Consider the following 17,551-nt stretch of genomic DNA (forward strand, 5'->3'; position numbering starts at 1 on the left):
ATGTTCGTTGCATCGATGACATTGTCTAACCATCTCATCCTTTGCCATCTCCGTCTTCTTTGACCTTCAATCTTTCCCAGCATCAGGGTCTTCTCCAGTGAGTGCTCCCTTCTCATTTGGTGGCCAAAGTATTTGAGCTTCAGTTTCATTATCTGGCCTTCCAGGGAACAGTCAGGGTTGATTTCTTTTAGGATTGACTGATTTGATCTTCTTGCAGTCCAAGGGACTCTCAAGAGTCTTCTACAGCACCATAGTTCCATCAGTTACTGAGCTCAATTTAAGTATTAGCTATCACATACAAAGCTCTTCCTGGTCTTGACCCTGATATCTGCAAGTCCACCTCTCCCCCTATGTTCGCCAACAGCTTTGCACATTGGATCAGGGTCTTCTGCAGGTGCCCACCTGCAAATGGGCACAATCAACAACTGCCTGTAGATGTGCCTTCTTTGTTGTGGCCCCCACCTTATGGAACAGCCTGCCTGAGGAGGTCACGAGGGCTCCCACTCTTCTGGCTTTCTGCAAATGATGAAAAACTGAATTTTTCCAGAGGGCTTTTCTACATGGCAATAGAATTGCACTGTACTAAATGATTCATACAATTACTTGGAGAAATTATTAGGGACTGGTCTATACTACTGTGTATGGCTTGCTGAATCTAGGATCCTACTATGGAATTTGCATCATTTAATGTGTCATGTTAATACTTATGCTTTGCTTCAGTTCTGTTTTTAGAACTCTGGTTGGTTCTGCAAATCTAATACTATTGCAGTGTTTACTGAATGTCCCATCCACTGATTCTATTGACTCACATTGTTTAACCTGCCTCGAGTCCAAGTAAGAAAGGGAGACTATAAATAATAAAAATAATGTCAGTCAAAAAGTTAATTAATTAATTAATTATATTTATACCCCCACCCTCCCAGCCATGGCCGGCTCAGGGCAGCTTACAACAATATAAAACTAACAATAAATAAAATAACAGTCCTAAAACTCCGATCTAATGTTGTATGGATGGCTCAGGCTGCTTTAAGAATTTCAAGGGCCAGGGCATTCTCCCCCGGGGCGGCTCCTAATTGAACGCCTGGCGGAAGAGCTCCATCTTGCAGGCCCTGCGGAACTGCATAAGGTTCCGCAAGGCCCTGATCTCCTCTGGGAGCTCATTCCACCAGAGTGGAGCTGCCACCGAGAAAGCCCTGGCCCTGGTTGTAGCTAGCCTGGCATCCTTTGGCCCGGGAAGGGTGGGTTGATGTTGAGACCCTGATCGCAGTGCTCTCTGGGGAATATGTGGGGAAAAGCAGTCCCTCAGGAATGTAGGTCCCTGACCATAAAGGGCTTTAAAGGTAAGAACCAGCACCTTAAAGCAAGCTTGGTATGCTATCAGTAGCCAGTGCAATGCCTTCAGCAGAGGCTGAATGTGCTCCCCTAGTGGGAGGCCCATCAACAGCCTGGCTGCAGCATTTTGCACCAGTTGCAGCTTCCGGATTTGCAATAAGGGCAGCCCCATGTAGAGAGCATTACAGTAGTCCAACCTCGAGGTGACCATCGCATGGATCACTTTTGCCAGGGCATTGCGTTCAAGGAAGGGAACCAGCTGCCTAATCAGCCGAAAATTATAAAAGGCCGACTTGGCAGTTGCTGCTACCTGGGCCTCCATTGTCAAGAAGGCATCAAGGAGCACTCCCAAGCTCCTAACCTCCGGCGCTGGCACCAACGGAGCCCCACTGAAGGCTGGGAGTGGGATCCCTATCCTTGAGCCACTCCGATTCAGGCACAGGACCTCCGTCTTCAATGGGTTCAGTTTCAACTGGCTCAGCCTAAGCCAACCAGCTACATCTTGTAACGCCTGGTCAAGATCTTCTGGTTTGGAGCAAGGAGGCATCCAGGAGCACTCCCAATCTCCTAACCTCTGGCGCTGGCACCAACGAAGCCCCATCGGAGGCCGGAGTGGGATCCCTACCCTTGATCCACTCCGATTCAGGCACAGAACCTCTGTGGGTTCAGTTTCAACTGGCTCAGCCTAAGCCAACCAGCTACATCTTGTAACGCCTGGTCAAGATCTTCTGGTTTGGAGTTGGACTGGCCACCCAACAACAGATAGAGCTGGGTGTCATCAGTATACTGACACCCCACCCTATGTCTCCATGCAATCTGGGCAAGGGGGTACATGTGGATGTTAAACTATATTGGGGACAGCACCGCCCCCTGAGGCACTCCACAATCAAGTGGGTGCCATTGGGAAACCAACCTTTGTCCCCGGCCTTGGAGGAAGGAGACGAACCATTGCAAGGCAAGCCCCTGAATTCCAACGCAGGCGATGCAGTTGGCCAGTAGCTGATGGTCGACCGTGTCGAATGCAGCCGACAGGTCCAACAACAACAGTACCGCCACTCTGCCTTGATCCAGATGCCTCCAGAGATCATCTGTGAGGGTGACCAGAGCTGTCTCCATCCCGTGACCCGGGTGAAAGCCGGACTGGAAGGGATCTAGGATGGAAGCGTCATCCAAAAAGCTCTGAAGCTGCATCGCCACTGTCCTCTCTATTAACTTACCTAGGTAGGGCAAGTTGGAGACTGGCCGGTAATTCGTCTATTTGGCCGGATCTAGAGATGGTTTTTAAATAATAAATAAATATGGACCTTAGTCTATTTATGGGCTGACTCTTGGACATAATCTCCAACAAGGTGATACATGAGCAGATCTTCTGTTGTTTTAGAACCTTTAAATTGCATGCGTGTAAGGCCCTGATTCAGGTCAGCAGTATGGCTTTGGACTGGGGAAGGGAAATTTAACCTTTTTTCATTACCTGAATTGTCTGTAGAGGAGAAAACACTGGTACTATACGGATGCCTGTATTTTAAATTTTACAAGAGAGTGGGGACATTCATTCATGGATTTCCTGTTGCTATGTCTTGATTAAGTCAAATGTAAATGACAAGGGAAGTGGGGTATGTTTTAATAACAAAAATAATTATTAATAATAATGCCCTCAACAAACTCTTATGGTTTTGGCTGCCTATTTGGGACAGCAAAAGAGAAGGGTTATCAAGCATCATAAGAGTACAACATATGACTGAAAGACGGTGTTCACTAAGGAGGGTTTTGTTGTGCATACCTGTTCTGGAACCAGTTCTCCAATCCCTGTGACACTTTCTCATCACACTTTGGTCTGAAGCAACTGAATGTCAATTACAAGTTTAAAGACTTGAGAACATTGTGTCTGGAAAGGCACCGGTTGAAAGAAAAGTTGCCAAAAATTCCTATCAATTCCAGGTTACTTCTTTTTGACCAATTGCAAGCATCACTAACTACTTTCATTACTGTCATTAATACCATGACAGTAGTGCTCTTCTGTTCATGTAACTTGCTGCAGTGATATTAGGCATGTTCCTCCTATTGCACATTACACTGTTTATGCTAGGAGACTCTTCAGACAAGTGTTAAATCCACAAGCACGCAACTGATTGTAATGTATTAATCAAGAACTCATGTTCCAGCCACGTCTTTCCTCTAACACACTGAGTTGATCTTAATAGCCTGAGGGCTGATTCTGTTGGTTTAAGGTTTTTCCCCTTACAGCAGCCTTCATGCCTCCTGTTAACAATTTTCTTAATAACTTTTAAAGATTCTTCTTTCAAGTTCACTATCAGTGGGATATACTTAGGGGAAATGTCCTCTATTTTGATATCAAAACTATTTTTACATTGATCACAGTGCTGAGCATGTATGCTTTGAGAATTACGTACGTGCTTTTTCTAGTTTGTGACATAACCATCTCAGGACTTCTGTTTGTATGCATGTATGCATACACACATTTGTGACGAATGCTGAATTACTTTTTTTTATTACCAGTGTGCTACAGCATTCAAATGCATGTTGTTGATACACTTTGAAAGGTATTGGTTTCAGAAGATGCATGCCTTTTACCTTCTGACATCTATCATCTCAGGTTCACCCCTGTGCAGCAGCAGAAGCAAAAAGTGAGATGGCATTGTGTAATGAGATCCAGAAGTGACATCACCACACTGAGTGACGCTCTAGGAATTCCCCAAGGAATTTGCCCCAGTACATAGGTGCACCCCGCACAATTGTTTCAGTGCACTGATATAACTCTGCATGGTTCACACTTGGATTACTGGCATATGCTCACCTCTGTCATTTCCCTTTCTCCGTATTTTTAAGAAGCCCCTTACAGAACAATCCTAAACAGGTCTACTCAGAATTGTACTTAGGTCTATTCACAGGAAAGTGTTCTTAGGACAGCACTGTTAACCTCATAAATTTTCCCCCTACCATTCCCTTTACATACTGGTTTATTCTAGCATCCCACCTATCCTCTAATTTACCTTTACTTAAAGATTTCATTTAGAGCCATACTTGGTTCTGTACTGACCCACATTTGTCTCTGGGGCCAAAGGTTGCAACCCCCTGAGCTAGAGCCTATATACTTTCTCTGGCAAGACTGTATGTTTAGCAATGTTCCCTCTAAGCTGTGGAGTCTTGTGAGCAAAAATTCTACTTTATGAGCTACTGGCATTGAAGTTGTGAGCAAGTGATTTGGGTACTGCATAAATTAGTTTGCTCTTAAGCCATCCTTACTGAGCTAAGACAAAAATGTGTGAGCCAGAGGCTAAAGAACTGTGAGCTAGCTCACACTAACTCAGCTTAGAGGGAACACTGTTTACAAGTACATATTAGCTTCACACCTGACATTTGCAGAGAGCTCTAGAGACAATGGGCATAATCCAACACAACTAAAAGCCAAGGGTTGGATCCTACCACTCCCCTTCTGCTATGAGGAGTCTTGTTCCAACAGCAAGACTTCACACTTAATGAGACAGAGTGATCCAACCTTACTGAAAGATAGTCCACAATTAATTACCTAAGTAGGACCCTAGCTTGCCCTAGCTTATCCTCTTTACTCCCTCTCATAGTAAATTAGATGTTTGTAGGTATAAACATTTAACTTCTTCCATGTTTCAACTGTAATCTTTTCAGAACAAGTCATTTTGTACAAGTGCATCAGGATCCTAGACTTCATAAGTAGAAGGACTATATTTTATTAAAGTCTTTGGAATATTACAATGTTTATTTCTCCCTTACTATTTATTACAGCAGTCAGGACTCTGTTTTTACTCCAGACATCCACAGATCAGGATATTGGTGGGCAGTCTTGTCAGTTACTAAAAGGAATTTACACAGTAGTACAATTATACTGTCAACACTTACATGCAATGATATTCCCATATCTATTCTTCATTCGGTTCTCATCTTTTTTAGCTGAGTCCCATGGTGCAGACTGTCCTTCAAAGAAACTCTGAAAAAAACAAAACCAAGTAAAAATAACACGAAGGGAAGGGATATCTAGCAAGACAACCATTAGAAGTTGTAATTACAAGTTGCTATGGCATTTGCTGTGTGCCTTAGTATTACCTTCAATGGCTCTCTAAAAAGAAACAAGTTTAGTGAAAAATATAACCAATGACTGACTGAAATTGTAATTAGACTTGTTACTTGACTAGTTGCCTGATAAATGATTATATTTAGGAGCTATTCATAATATTTAATATCTATTAATAGTGTCATCCTGCTCTATAAACATAATTTCTATACATAGTTAAGCACAGCACATAGATAAGCCTGTAGTAAAGGTGAATTATAGAAGAGATAGTATGAACAGGAAAAACATGGAGAATGGTTTTAAAGAATTATTTTGTAGCATTCTTATTAATGGAACACTGAAAGAGTTTTCATACCCTAATCCTCATGGATGAATGAGTTCCACTGTGATGTTTAAATAAACTTTCACACAACACAATAAATGAATACAGAATATTTCATAAATGTACCACGCACACATATGTTTCTACCAATTCCAATACTGACCATGTTCATCCAAGGAGGACAGGAATATAGTGTTTAAACAGCAACTTAACATGACAGGAATGATGTGAAAGCTAGGTTTTATTGTCTAGGTGACAAATATGACAAAGAAAAACACATAAATCTTTTGCTGGCTGTCTACCCAACAGAGTCTTACTCTTTTAGAAGGAGGAGGAGGAGGAGGAGGAGGAGATTGGATTTATACTCCACCCTTCACTACCCAAAGGAGCCTCAGAATGGCCCCACCCTTTTCCTCCCCACAACAGACATCCTGTGAGGTAGGTGGGTCTGAGAGAGCTCTCTCGAGAACTACCCTTGAGAGAACAGCTGTGGAAAACTTATGACTGACCCAAGGTCACACCAGCAGCTGCACATGGAAGAGTGGGAAATCAAACCCAGTTCTCTCAGATTAGAGTCCGCGCTCTTAACCACTACACCAAACTGCCTCTGGATGTCAAGCAGGCCAAATTGTGACAATCACAATCAATGGCTGCAATCACACACACAATTAGCCCTGCCATAGACGCGAATGCCAGGAGGATTTAAAGGGTGCAATCAGACGCAAACATCTGGGAAGCACCCCGCACCCGTTGGTGACCCGTTTTCCTCCGCTGCAGAACAGGAATAAAAAGACACTGGTGAAAGTCCGGTAGCAAACAGGTTTGATACGGGCCACAGATGGACTTTCCCCTGTCTGATCATGCCAGCGTGCTCTCATGGCATCGGGATGGTCTGATTGGGCCATCCTGACTCCGTGCCGTTCCCCCCCCCCGTTCGCAGTATGCACACCATCGCACACTCCATAGGGAGCCCCCAGTGCTGAGATGTGATTCATTGATTCCCCGTTTAAGCGCATCGGGAACAAATGGCAAAAAACCCACCCCCGACTCACCCGCGGTTCGTCTGATCACGCAGTGGCGGGCTGCCCCCGCAGCTTCCAAGGACTGTGTGATCGTGCATCTGCGGGTCAATTTCCTCCGGAGGGAATAGCCTCACTTCCCCCCGTGTTATCTCGCACGTGTGACTGCGACCAATATAACCCAAGTTCATCATAACAGACTAAGCCCCGTCACTAAATTCCGATCATGCATAATGAAACAGTGAACACTGTCCCCCGAAGAGGAAGGGGAAAATACATATGTTCTATATCCAGGTCCCCCAAAATGGGGCCTGTGGGCACCATGGCGCTCACCAATTCTTCCCTTGGTGCCCTTCTGAAACAGGGCAGGGCTTGTTATCAGCTGCCCTTTTTCAAATGAAAGGGTTTTCCACTGGAGGATCAGGAGGACTGGTCAGCAGCACCTGGCCTTTCCTTAGTCAGTGTGTGGTTTCATTCCCCCTTCAGGCTTTCCTTCTTCTTATGGAAGCTATTTGGGATTTGGCTCTGCCTCCTATGGAAGCCATTTTGGGGTGGGGTTCACCACCTCCTCTCAAAATTCCAAAAGTGCCTGCAGGCTTAAAGAGTTGGAGACTCCTGTTCTATAGCAATGGTGGTGCTTCACTAAGCTAGCCAGTCTTTCCACAGAGATAGATCAAGATGGGTACCCATGTCAGTCTGTCTACAGCAGTAGAAAAGAGCATCTTAAAGACTAACATAATTTGTGGCAAAATTTGAGACGGGGTGAAGAATCTGAAGAACTGAGCAGGGACTCATGAAAACTCATACCCTGCCACAAATGTTGTTAGTCTCTAAGGTGCCACTAGGAGCTGCGGTGGCTCAAGTGGTTAAGACACTGAACTGCAGGCTGTGGAAGGTCAGTAGTTCAGCGGTTCAAGACCCGGGTGCCGCAAGACGGGGTGAGCTCCTGTCTCTAGTTCCAGCTCCTGCCAACCTAGCAGTTCGAAAGCAAGAAATTGCAAGTAGATAAATAGGTACCACTTCGGTGGGAAGGTAACAGCGTTCCGTGCGCCTTGGTGTCTAGTCATGCCGGCCACATGACCACGGAAACGTCTTCGGACAGTGCTGGCTCTTTGGCTTTGAAACGGAGATGAGCACCGCAACCCTAGAGTCGGATTCGACTGGCTTTCGAGCAAGGGAACCTTTACCTTTTTTAAGGTGCCACTGGACTCTTAGCTTTTCCACAGGTAACAGCATTGTTCTTCATTTGCATGCTACTGGCATACACATATGTTTTATTAAAATCATTATTTACAATACTTCAAAAGATTATTGAATTGCTAGGAAGGGAAATATGTGTTTTCATCCCACGCACAAGCTGCTTTAATATTTACTTAACCACTGTACTAAATGATTTAATCAGGTTTATCTAAAGAATTAATCTATTTAGATTAGCAGAACACATTAGTCATTCATAGCTCTGTTGCCAGAGGAATGGCATTCCTTGTCCTACTAGTGGCAATGACTCTATATCTGTTATGTATTAAGATGGCTGCGACCGCGTGTGCCTGGCCATGCGGTCTACCGGACTCACAGACCTTCGAGTCTAGAACAATAGCCACCGTGGATCCTAGTGAGGACCAATGGGAATGTTAGGATCCTGAAGAGAACCTATCATTACCTGAGCCGTGTATATAAAACCTATCACGGGAATTGGGGTGTGTTGGGTGTGAGTGTGTGCACGAATATAAGCTGGCCTCATACCGGTTAAGTTATCTCTTTTCGTTCCAATGTAATCAATAAATGTGAGCTGATTTCACTATGCTACACCTGGAACTCCACTACTTTACAATATCTTAAATGCAATATTTTAGGGGTCACTTCTCTAGTAACGGGGATTAAGAAAGTTCCAGCATTTAGCTGAAGGGGGGGGGGGGAGAGATCTGGATATGGGTATGCACCTGGATACTTCTGAGCTAAAAATAACTGCAAGTGGCTGTTTTGGCTATTTTCAGGTATTTCTAGAGTTTTGGAATTATTCTAGATTCTTTAGGAAATCAGAAAAATGGGTCCTCAAAATCCAGAAATTCAAATGAAAATTGGGATCCTCAATTTTGCTGCTCCCAGGTGTGTTTCCCTTCAATTCTGCAGGTTTCCCAGGCAATGGGGGGGGGGGGGGGGGGGGGATGGGTTTGTACATTAGAGATACAGTAGAGTTTTTAATTTTTATAGGGTTGCAGGGTATTTGGTTTCGACTGAAAAACGTAGTGAGGGGTTCTGGTTCTTTTTAGTTACTTCTGCTTGTTTTCTGTTTGCTTTGTTTGCACTATTTTAAAAAGGGTTTTGCTGGGGGGAGTGGTTCAGTCTTTACCTTCTTTTTAAAAAGTTTTTTACCATTAAAAACTATTTCTGTGATGCTTTTAGGGGTTGTTGTTTGCTTTCTGGTTTTAAATTTCTTGTTCCCTTTTTAAAAAGGTTTTCTGTTTTGTTTTCTATGGGGGGGTTTTGTCTGCTTTTAAAAAAGTTTTGTGGGATATAGGAGGTTGTTTTTAAGTTTTAAGACTTTAAAGTTGTTTTAAAGATATCTCTGCACTGTGGTTTGGGAGCTGGTTCTGCTGCTGGCATAGACTGGGGTGTGGGAAGTCCCCAGTACATGGGCTGTGTCCGCCTCTGGAGGGGCCATCTTTTCCCACATTGTCAGATAAGAGGCAGTATACAAGAACTGTGTACTTTAATGGCTGGGTTCCTTTCCACTGCCAACTGCAGAAGTCAATCACTACCCTGTGGCTCAGCCAGATCACTCCTCCTCGTCTCCACCTGCTTAGACCACACTGCCAGAGCTGCTCTCCCCACCTGGGTCCTTCTTCCAGGTCCAGTCACTCCTACCCCAGCTGCTGCACCCTTCCTCTAGGGTTAAGCCAAGGGATAGTCCATCTGTCTGCACCACGTGTGAAAAGTTCTTACTAGCTGCCCTTGAGGCTAAGAATGCCAGCTTCTGACACTGCAGGAGACATGACACCTTCCTGTCTGTAAAGGCCCAGAGACTCCCTGTCCATAGTCCCAGCCTGCTCCCTTACCTCCATCAGCTGGGGGCTTTTTTATCCTTCTTCCCCTGGCCACTCCTAGTTCCTATTTCCCTTGAGGAAGCTTCCTCTTGAGGAGGCATTTACAACTGAGAAGTCCTCTGCTCCACAAGGTGTGAATACTGGTTGGCTTCCCTTCAGACAGTGTCATCCTTGCTGTTGCTGCTCCACCCTGCTCTTTTCTCTGCAACCTGGGCTGGTGCCCTCTTTAGGGCTGTGCCTATGCTCCACCTCTTGTCCACTGGGGTATGGAGCCCTGGGCTGTGACAGGTTGTTAGGAAACCATGTGAACAGGCAAGGCTAGGTTTCCTGAAATTTTGGCGGCATTTTCTTAAACAACAGCCCTTCTAATCTCTGTGGAAAGAGTACAAGTTAGGAAATAAGGGATCTGAAAATTTCTGAATTCCAGATATAACTCCAACTCGGACTCCAACCCAGAAGATCTGCACCGGGCTTTACAAGCCGTGGCTGGGTGGCTCAGACTGAGCAGGCTGAAATTAAACCTGGCAAAGACAGAGGTCCTGTGCTTGAGTTGGACCAGACCGGGGTTGGGGCTCCCGCTTCCGACCTTTGACGGGGCACCTTTGGTGCCAGCTTCGGAGGTTAGGAGTCTGGGAGTGCTCCTGGACCCCACCTTAACGATGGAGGCCCAGGTGGCAGCCACTGCCAGATCAGCCTTTTATCATCTTTGGCTGGTACGGCAGCTGGTTCCTTTCCTCGACCGCAATGACCTAGCTACAGTGATCCATGCGACGGTCACCTTGAGGCTAGACTACTGTAACACTCTCTACATGGGGCTGCCTTTGTCGCAAATCTGGAAGCTGCAGCTGGTGCAGAATACTGTGGCCAGGCTGTTGGTGGGCGCCCCTAGGTGGGAGCACACCCAACCTGTACTGAAAGTGCTGCACTGGCTGCCTATAGCATACCAGATTCACTTCAAAGTGCTGGTGCTTACCTTTAAAGCCCTACATGGCCAGGGTCTGATATACCTGAGGGACTACATTTTCCCACATATGCCACATATGACCCAAAGAGCACTAAGGTTGGGGTCACAACACCGGTTGGTGACCTCGGGCCCCAAGGAGGCCAGGCTTACAGCAACGAGGGCCAGGTCCTTTTCAGTGGCGGCTCCTCTCTGGTGAAATGAGCTCCCGGAGGAGATCAGGGCCCTGCAGGACCTTTTGCAGTTCTGCAGGGCCTGTAAGACGGAGCTCTTCCGCCAGGCTTTCGAGTAGGAGCTGCTACTACCACTACCACCACCGCTCCACTATAGAGTGATACCGCCAGAGGGCCGAGTAACATCTATCTACAGCCCTGGCCCTCCCCTTCTGGTATGCAAGACGTTGTGATCTTTCTGTTCTTGCATCCTGACTGAACTGAATTTTAACTGTTTTACCTATTTTATATTGTATACGAGTTGTACCTTGTTGTAAGATGCCCTAAGCCCGCCCGCGGGGAGGGCGGGGTATAAATATAATGAAATAAAATAAATAAATAAATAATTAAAATCCAAAATCCCGACCAATAACAGGGATCCAAAAACTCTGGAATAACAGTAATAATTCCCTTCCCGAAATCTAATTCTGAACATAAACCATTTCCCCCCCAGTGCACAACCTCTAGATTTGGACAAACTGCTGGCATTGCTAGGGAGTTCCAGGAACAGTTTTGCAGATGATCAAAGTACCACATATTAAAGATAATCTGAAACAAAATAATATATTATATAGTGTTAAAATAGTGTAATACACTATTTGGTTAAGGCCAAGGATCTCATCCAGCAAGGGTACCACTTATGTAGAAGAATAACCCTGATCAAAAGTACCAAATGGGTTGGTGGTGGTGATCCTAAATCCAAAAATGGTGGAAGCACACTCTGCAGACAACATTCACACATTAAAATAATCGAATAGCCCTGCCTCCACCTACATGCAACCACCAGACTGTGTGCACAGTGTGCCTAGGGGTACACTTCATCCTTGTGATTAGGAAGATGCTTTTTCTAACATTCCTGATCATGGAAGCAGAGCCTGTACAGATATACTTTGTATGCAAAAGGATGAAGTGTTCCCTATCCCGTGATTGTGTATAGGTGTGGGTAAGGCCAGCATGCTTGTTCTGACTCCTCTAAGCACATTAATTTCAGTGCACAGATGTGATTTCAAAACAGTTTTGGATACAATGAGATGGAACACAGGAAGAAAGGCTAAAAGATAAGCATAAAGGGGCACAACGAACATACAGAATGACCCACACCTATCCAGGAAATATTTATAGAAGTATCATAAAATTACAAATAAGTAGGTGGTGAAAAAGGGATCGGAGGGGAGACTAAGATCAAGGGACACTAAAGAGAATGCAAGAGTCAATAGAAAAGGTTAATAGAAAAGGGATTAGATATCCACTCAATTAGGACGCTCACAGGCAGAGAGATGCCTAATTTAGCATCCACTATTATATTTAATGGGATAGATACAATTTCCAATTGGTGTCTATTACAGCCCTGGACATTCAACTCTGGGGGAGAGGCAGTGCAGCAGGTGCACAGCCCCAGGGAAGGCAGCAGCTCAGTAGCAGAGCCGAAGGAAGAGCCATTTGGGCCTCGTGGAGCCAGGAAGAGCAGACAGGAGGCAGGTTAACTAGTACTAGCTCCCTATGGAGCAAAGCCCTCCTTGAGAGAAAGGGCCTGTTCAGGAGTAGGAGCATGGAAGGATGGACTGGGAGTTGCCAGGAGAAGAAGAAAGGCCCCAGCTTAACGAGATAGAAGGAGTGGCTGCCTGGCAAGGAGCAGTAGGTAGTCAGGCTTGGAGTCTTTGCTGGCTAAAGAGTCCCAAGTCTCCTGACGGCAGTCAGACAACATCCCTAGATGCCAGAAGGAGCTCTTCCCATCTGACCCAAGCAGACTGGCTCCCTCCTGGTTAACCCTGCAGAAAGGGTGCAGTGGCCAGGAGAGGAGCCGAATGAGCTGGGACGAGGACTCAGGCAGGAAAAGTGGACACAGCACCTAGGAGTCAGCCAGTGGAGGTAATGAGTAGTGAACTGGCCAAGCTACAGGGTGATGGCTAACTAGAATTATCATTTCCCTGGTAGGGCTAGGGATCAGTGTTCCCTCTAAGCTGAGGGCTACAGGGCGATGGCTAACTAGAATTGACATTTCCCTGGTAGGGCTAGGGATCAGGGTTCCCTCTAAGCTGAGTTAGTGTGAGCTAGCTCAGTTTTTTAGCCTCCAGCTCACACATTTTTGTCTTAGCTCAAGAAGGATGGCTCCAGAGTAAACTGATTTATGCAAGAGCCAAATCACTCACTCACAACTTTAATGCCAGTAGCTCATAAAGTAGAATTTTTGCTCACAAGACTCCACAGCTTAGAGGGAGCATTGCCAGGGATCCCCTGATTTTGGGCCCCCTAATCCACCACAACCCAACTGGCTGGTGGGGGAAGCCCCACACCCAAGAAGCCCCCCTCCTGGCACCACTGGTGTGATGACATCACCCAGGAGTAATGTCATCGCGTTTTCGACATCGGGGACAACACTCTACGTTTTGGGCAAAACTCTATGGCTTTGAGGCCCAAAACCTCATAGAGTTTTGCCCAAAACCTAGAGCGTCACCCCCAACAGCAGAAACACGATGGCGTCATTTCCGGGTGTCATCATTGTGGGGTGCGTGCAAAGCATGCACACCAGAAGAACTACAAGAAGGATCGGGAGTCCTCCTGCCGGCAGCCAGGTAGGACCTGGCAACCCTTTGGCTAACCTCTGGAACTGGCATTGTGAAGGAGCCAGGGAGTTAAGGGACAGCCTATATGTTTCTCGTGTATTGATTTGTCTTTGGCACTACCGAAATAATGGGACCCCCCACAGGGTATGAGACTCCTGGCCCTGTGGACTTCACAGTGTCACAGACAAGCTGAAATGTCAGTTACATTACCATATTTCTTTCTGAAACTATATAGATTTTAAAAGCAATTTCTACAGAAAGTATTTTCAATGACTCCTAGCAGCTTCTTCTCCTTAAAATTCTAATATAGTGCTTTTCAAAAGGGATTTTTTTTCTAAGGGAGAGACCTGGTCTTAATCTGAAGAATATAATAGAAAGAACAATTAAAATTCATATCTAGCAACCAATTCCTTGGCACAGTAGTTAAATGTAACCTAAAGCCATTTGTCTTCCAGATTTATGTCTAAGACAATGAACATAGTGAGGCGATAGGATTTTATCATCCTCCTTTTACAGAAAGAATCCCCTAGGTACAATATGCACATTTATGCGGTAATTAACGTAAAAAGGTACATTATTTGCAATTTGTGTTCCTAAAATTCAGATTTGGTCTCAAGCAATAGCTCTTTTCTTTCCTGAAATAAACATACTTTTGGAATGGCTGAATGGGTGCTCTCTGCAGTATATTTGGCATTTTCACAAATAAATCCACTTTTTATTCTTTATATCACGTAATTAAAGGGTTGTTTCCGACTGTATCTCATATAGTTTGCTGCAAGTCGGTGAACCTTGGAAGAACTCATAATAGTAGCAAGTCTATAATATAATACAATGAAACTACACAAGCTCAATGAATACCAACTACTTTACGTTTTCAGAACCATCTCTGAGTGCAATGTGTAAAGAAATTGAGCATCCCACACACACAATCATATATTTTTCCTGAGCAAGATGCATGCCGTGATTCAATAACCTTTTCCAGATCCCCCCTTCCCTCCTCTCCCCTCATCAATTTCCACAAGATATAATTACACATCCCAATTGCACAACCCAAGAGATTGCAAGTATAAAATGGCACAAAGCTATTTAAAATGAGAGCTTCCAGCTCCCACAAATGGATATATTATTACTCAGAAGGGTGCAGATGTCAGGCTTATATATTATGTACTGCAGGTTTTTTATGCAGCATGGATAAACATTTTCAGAGTTTTACTACCTTTTTCTGGTTCAGCTCTATAAAATACAACTAGATGAGTATACTGGATGAAAGAGAAGATCAGAACTTGCTGCATCATAATTCAGGGCCATTTTAAACATTCAAGAGAATCAAGTGATAATGATTTTCCAGGCTACAAGTGGAGGGGTGCATGACTGAGAAATAAAATGCCCTTGATGCACACAGATAATAAGCATATTGGGGAAAAGAATTTGGTATTATTCCTGAAGGCGTATCTAAACATGCAACCTGGTATCTTGAAATGCAGGCCACGAGCCATATTCTGCTGAATATATAAATGGGCCTTTAGAGATGATGGGTCTTCTGCTTGTCTGTCTTTTGGCTGAATGGCCTCTAACCATATATCTAATGGCAATCTACAAGGGGTGCCACACTGAGTAATGTTATGTGTAACTTATGGTAACCCTCAAGTTTGTAGACAAAATGCAAAAAAACTAAAAAGGGAGGTTAACTAGGCAAACAGAATACCAAAGTCTGTACTTACTCAAGGAGGAAAAAAAGGACAGAAGTGATCCTGCAGATATGAGGCTCCAATACAAAATGCTGTTAGATTCTGCCTGGCTAGTGGGGGGGAGGGGGTTGGCAGTGGCTTGAGTCTGAAAGCACACAATGTGCTTACAGCCCTATGTCCCCACTGATCACCTGGCTGGCAGGGATCTTCAGTGGCGGCTTGGGTATGGTCACCTGGTTGGCGTAGACCCTACTGCAAGTGAGGCAAGCCACAACTGACCGTCTGGTCCAATGCAGAAAAAGGGACTGACAGTGAAGGAGAGGTTTCCCCTATCCTTTAAGTCTTGGAAATTCCCCTGCTTGTATCTTCTGGTCTCAAAGTTACTGCTTCTTATCTTCCAGTCTCAAACATTAACTTACTGTTACACAATTTCAACTCCTACAGATTTCATGTTGTCTGAATTTTAATAAGCAGAATTTCCCAAGGAATGCACCAGTTAAAGGATGATTGAAAAGGAGGTAATGCAGATGGCAATCAATTTCTTAAGCAATCTGTGCACCATTTAACGTGATGAGGTATGAAGCAGCGTCTCTCTTGTGTATCTCCCAATTTAGCTCCATGACAATTCTTTGAATGGTTAGGAATGAGATGCCCGGCCCCCCAGTATTCCGCTCCTCTGACCCAAGCAGATCAGGACCACAGCAAAACAAGGAGCAGCAAATCACTGTCAAGTCCAATTTCAAAATGAAAATGAAACAAGAGAGATCAGAGAAACACAATGTTTATTGTCCTCTTGATAGACCTATTTTGTTTCAAAATATCCCAGTTCTCTGCCTTTGGACGTTTCTGCACATTCATACTTCAAGGAATGAAGATGGGGTTGAGGTAGCTTTGTTGCAAGGAGACTGCTAAGATGTTCCTATCAAAGTCAGGGATAAGTTTTAAATAGTGAGGAAAAGGAGTGCAGCTCCTAAATAATGAAGAAAAAAACAACAAAACTAAAACAAACCACATTCTTTCAATGTGATTTTAGCTGACTGACTGTTCACGATATTCCAGCTGATAGATGGCAAGTGGGAGGAAGCTGACCATAGCGGCAGGGCAAGGGAGCGTTGCTGTTTTCTGCAATTCAAAACAATGGGTGAATCCTCCTGCACTACCTGTCCACCACAGGATTGGCCTTAGCCACCAAGGAAATGGAACGGTTAAACATACACACTAAATATGTAAGCACTGGAAAATGGCATAACACTGGCAGGTGAAAACTCTTTGCAGCAATGGGTAGGATGACTATACCACCTGCGCGACTGCACAGCAGACAGTTGCAAAATAAAAGACATGAAATGGAACAGATTTGAGAAAGAACAGCTACTGTGTGTCACTAACTATATCACAGACATTACTTAATAGGTGTGAATAACGTCTACCTAACTAAAACAGCAACAGAGGAAAACCCAGGGGCAGAGGTCGATTCGGGGGGTATCGCGGGGGATCGCAGTTCCCCTGGGTGAGGTGCGGGGCACACAACGAAGCCCCGCCCTTTGCTTCCGGCCGCACTGCTTCCGGCCCTCATTCAGCCAGGAGGAGGCAGGAGAAGAGGGAGGGTTAAGTTGCTTCCTCCCCGCCTATCCCCACCCCTGCCTGCCTGGGGCCAGGGAGGGCCTTGGCAGGGCTTCCTCACACTCCCGCCGGCCTTGCAGGTCCACCGCTGAGCCCCTGATGTCAGGGGGGGTGGCATATGCTAATGAGTTCCCCTAGCTCTTTTTCTATGAAACTACCCCTGCCCAGGGGAAATATTTATGCATTATTTTATTTTTTATTCATTTACTTTATTTATAGTCCACCTTTCACCCAGACTCAAGGCACATTCAGTAAATACGATCAACAGGATGGACATGCAATAAACAATGCAATAGGGTTTGGAGTGCAGAAATCTGAAAGCAGATTTCTGAACCATTTCATTATAGTGCAGTCCTATTACCTGCATTAGAAAGCCCTCTTGAATAATTCAGTTTTGCGTAGTTTGTGAAAAGCCCAGGAGAGTGGGAGCCTTCTGAACTTCATCAGGCAGGCTGTTCCATGAGATGGGAGCTACAGCAGAGAATGCACACGTACAGGAAGTTGTTGATCTTGCTCATGTGCGGGGTGGCACTTGCAGAAGGCCCTGCTTGGATAAGTGGGACTGTTGTGGTGGAGCACAGGGACAGAAGTGGTCCTGCAGATACGAGGCGCCAAAGCCATGAAAGGCTTTGTATGTGACAGCCAATACCTTGAATTGCACTCAGTATCTGATGAATGGCCAATGCAGTGGTTGCAGAATGGGAATAATAGGGATGCTCTGCC

At 45.1% G+C, this 17,551-nt stretch overlaps 1 protein-coding gene across 1 annotated transcript in view; it reads right to left on the minus strand.

Moving 5' to 3' along the window:
* PTPRM (protein tyrosine phosphatase, receptor type M) overlaps nt 1-17,551 on the minus strand; it is a 509,160-nt gene that overhangs the window by 91,853 nt on the left and 399,756 nt on the right. Inside the window, exon 20 of the mRNA XM_015406598.1 lies at nt 5,227-5,314. Coding sequence (XP_015262084.1) covers nt 5,227-5,314 — 88 coding nt within the window. The remainder of the gene's footprint in view (nt 1-5,226; nt 5,315-17,551) is intronic.

This window comes from Gekko japonicus, unplaced genomic scaffold (assembly GCF_001447785.1).
Source record: "Gekko japonicus isolate JY-2015 unplaced genomic scaffold, Gekko_japonicus_V1.1 scaffold138, whole genome shotgun sequence".
NCBI lineage: Eukaryota > Metazoa > Chordata > Lepidosauria > Squamata > Gekkonidae > Gekko > Gekko japonicus.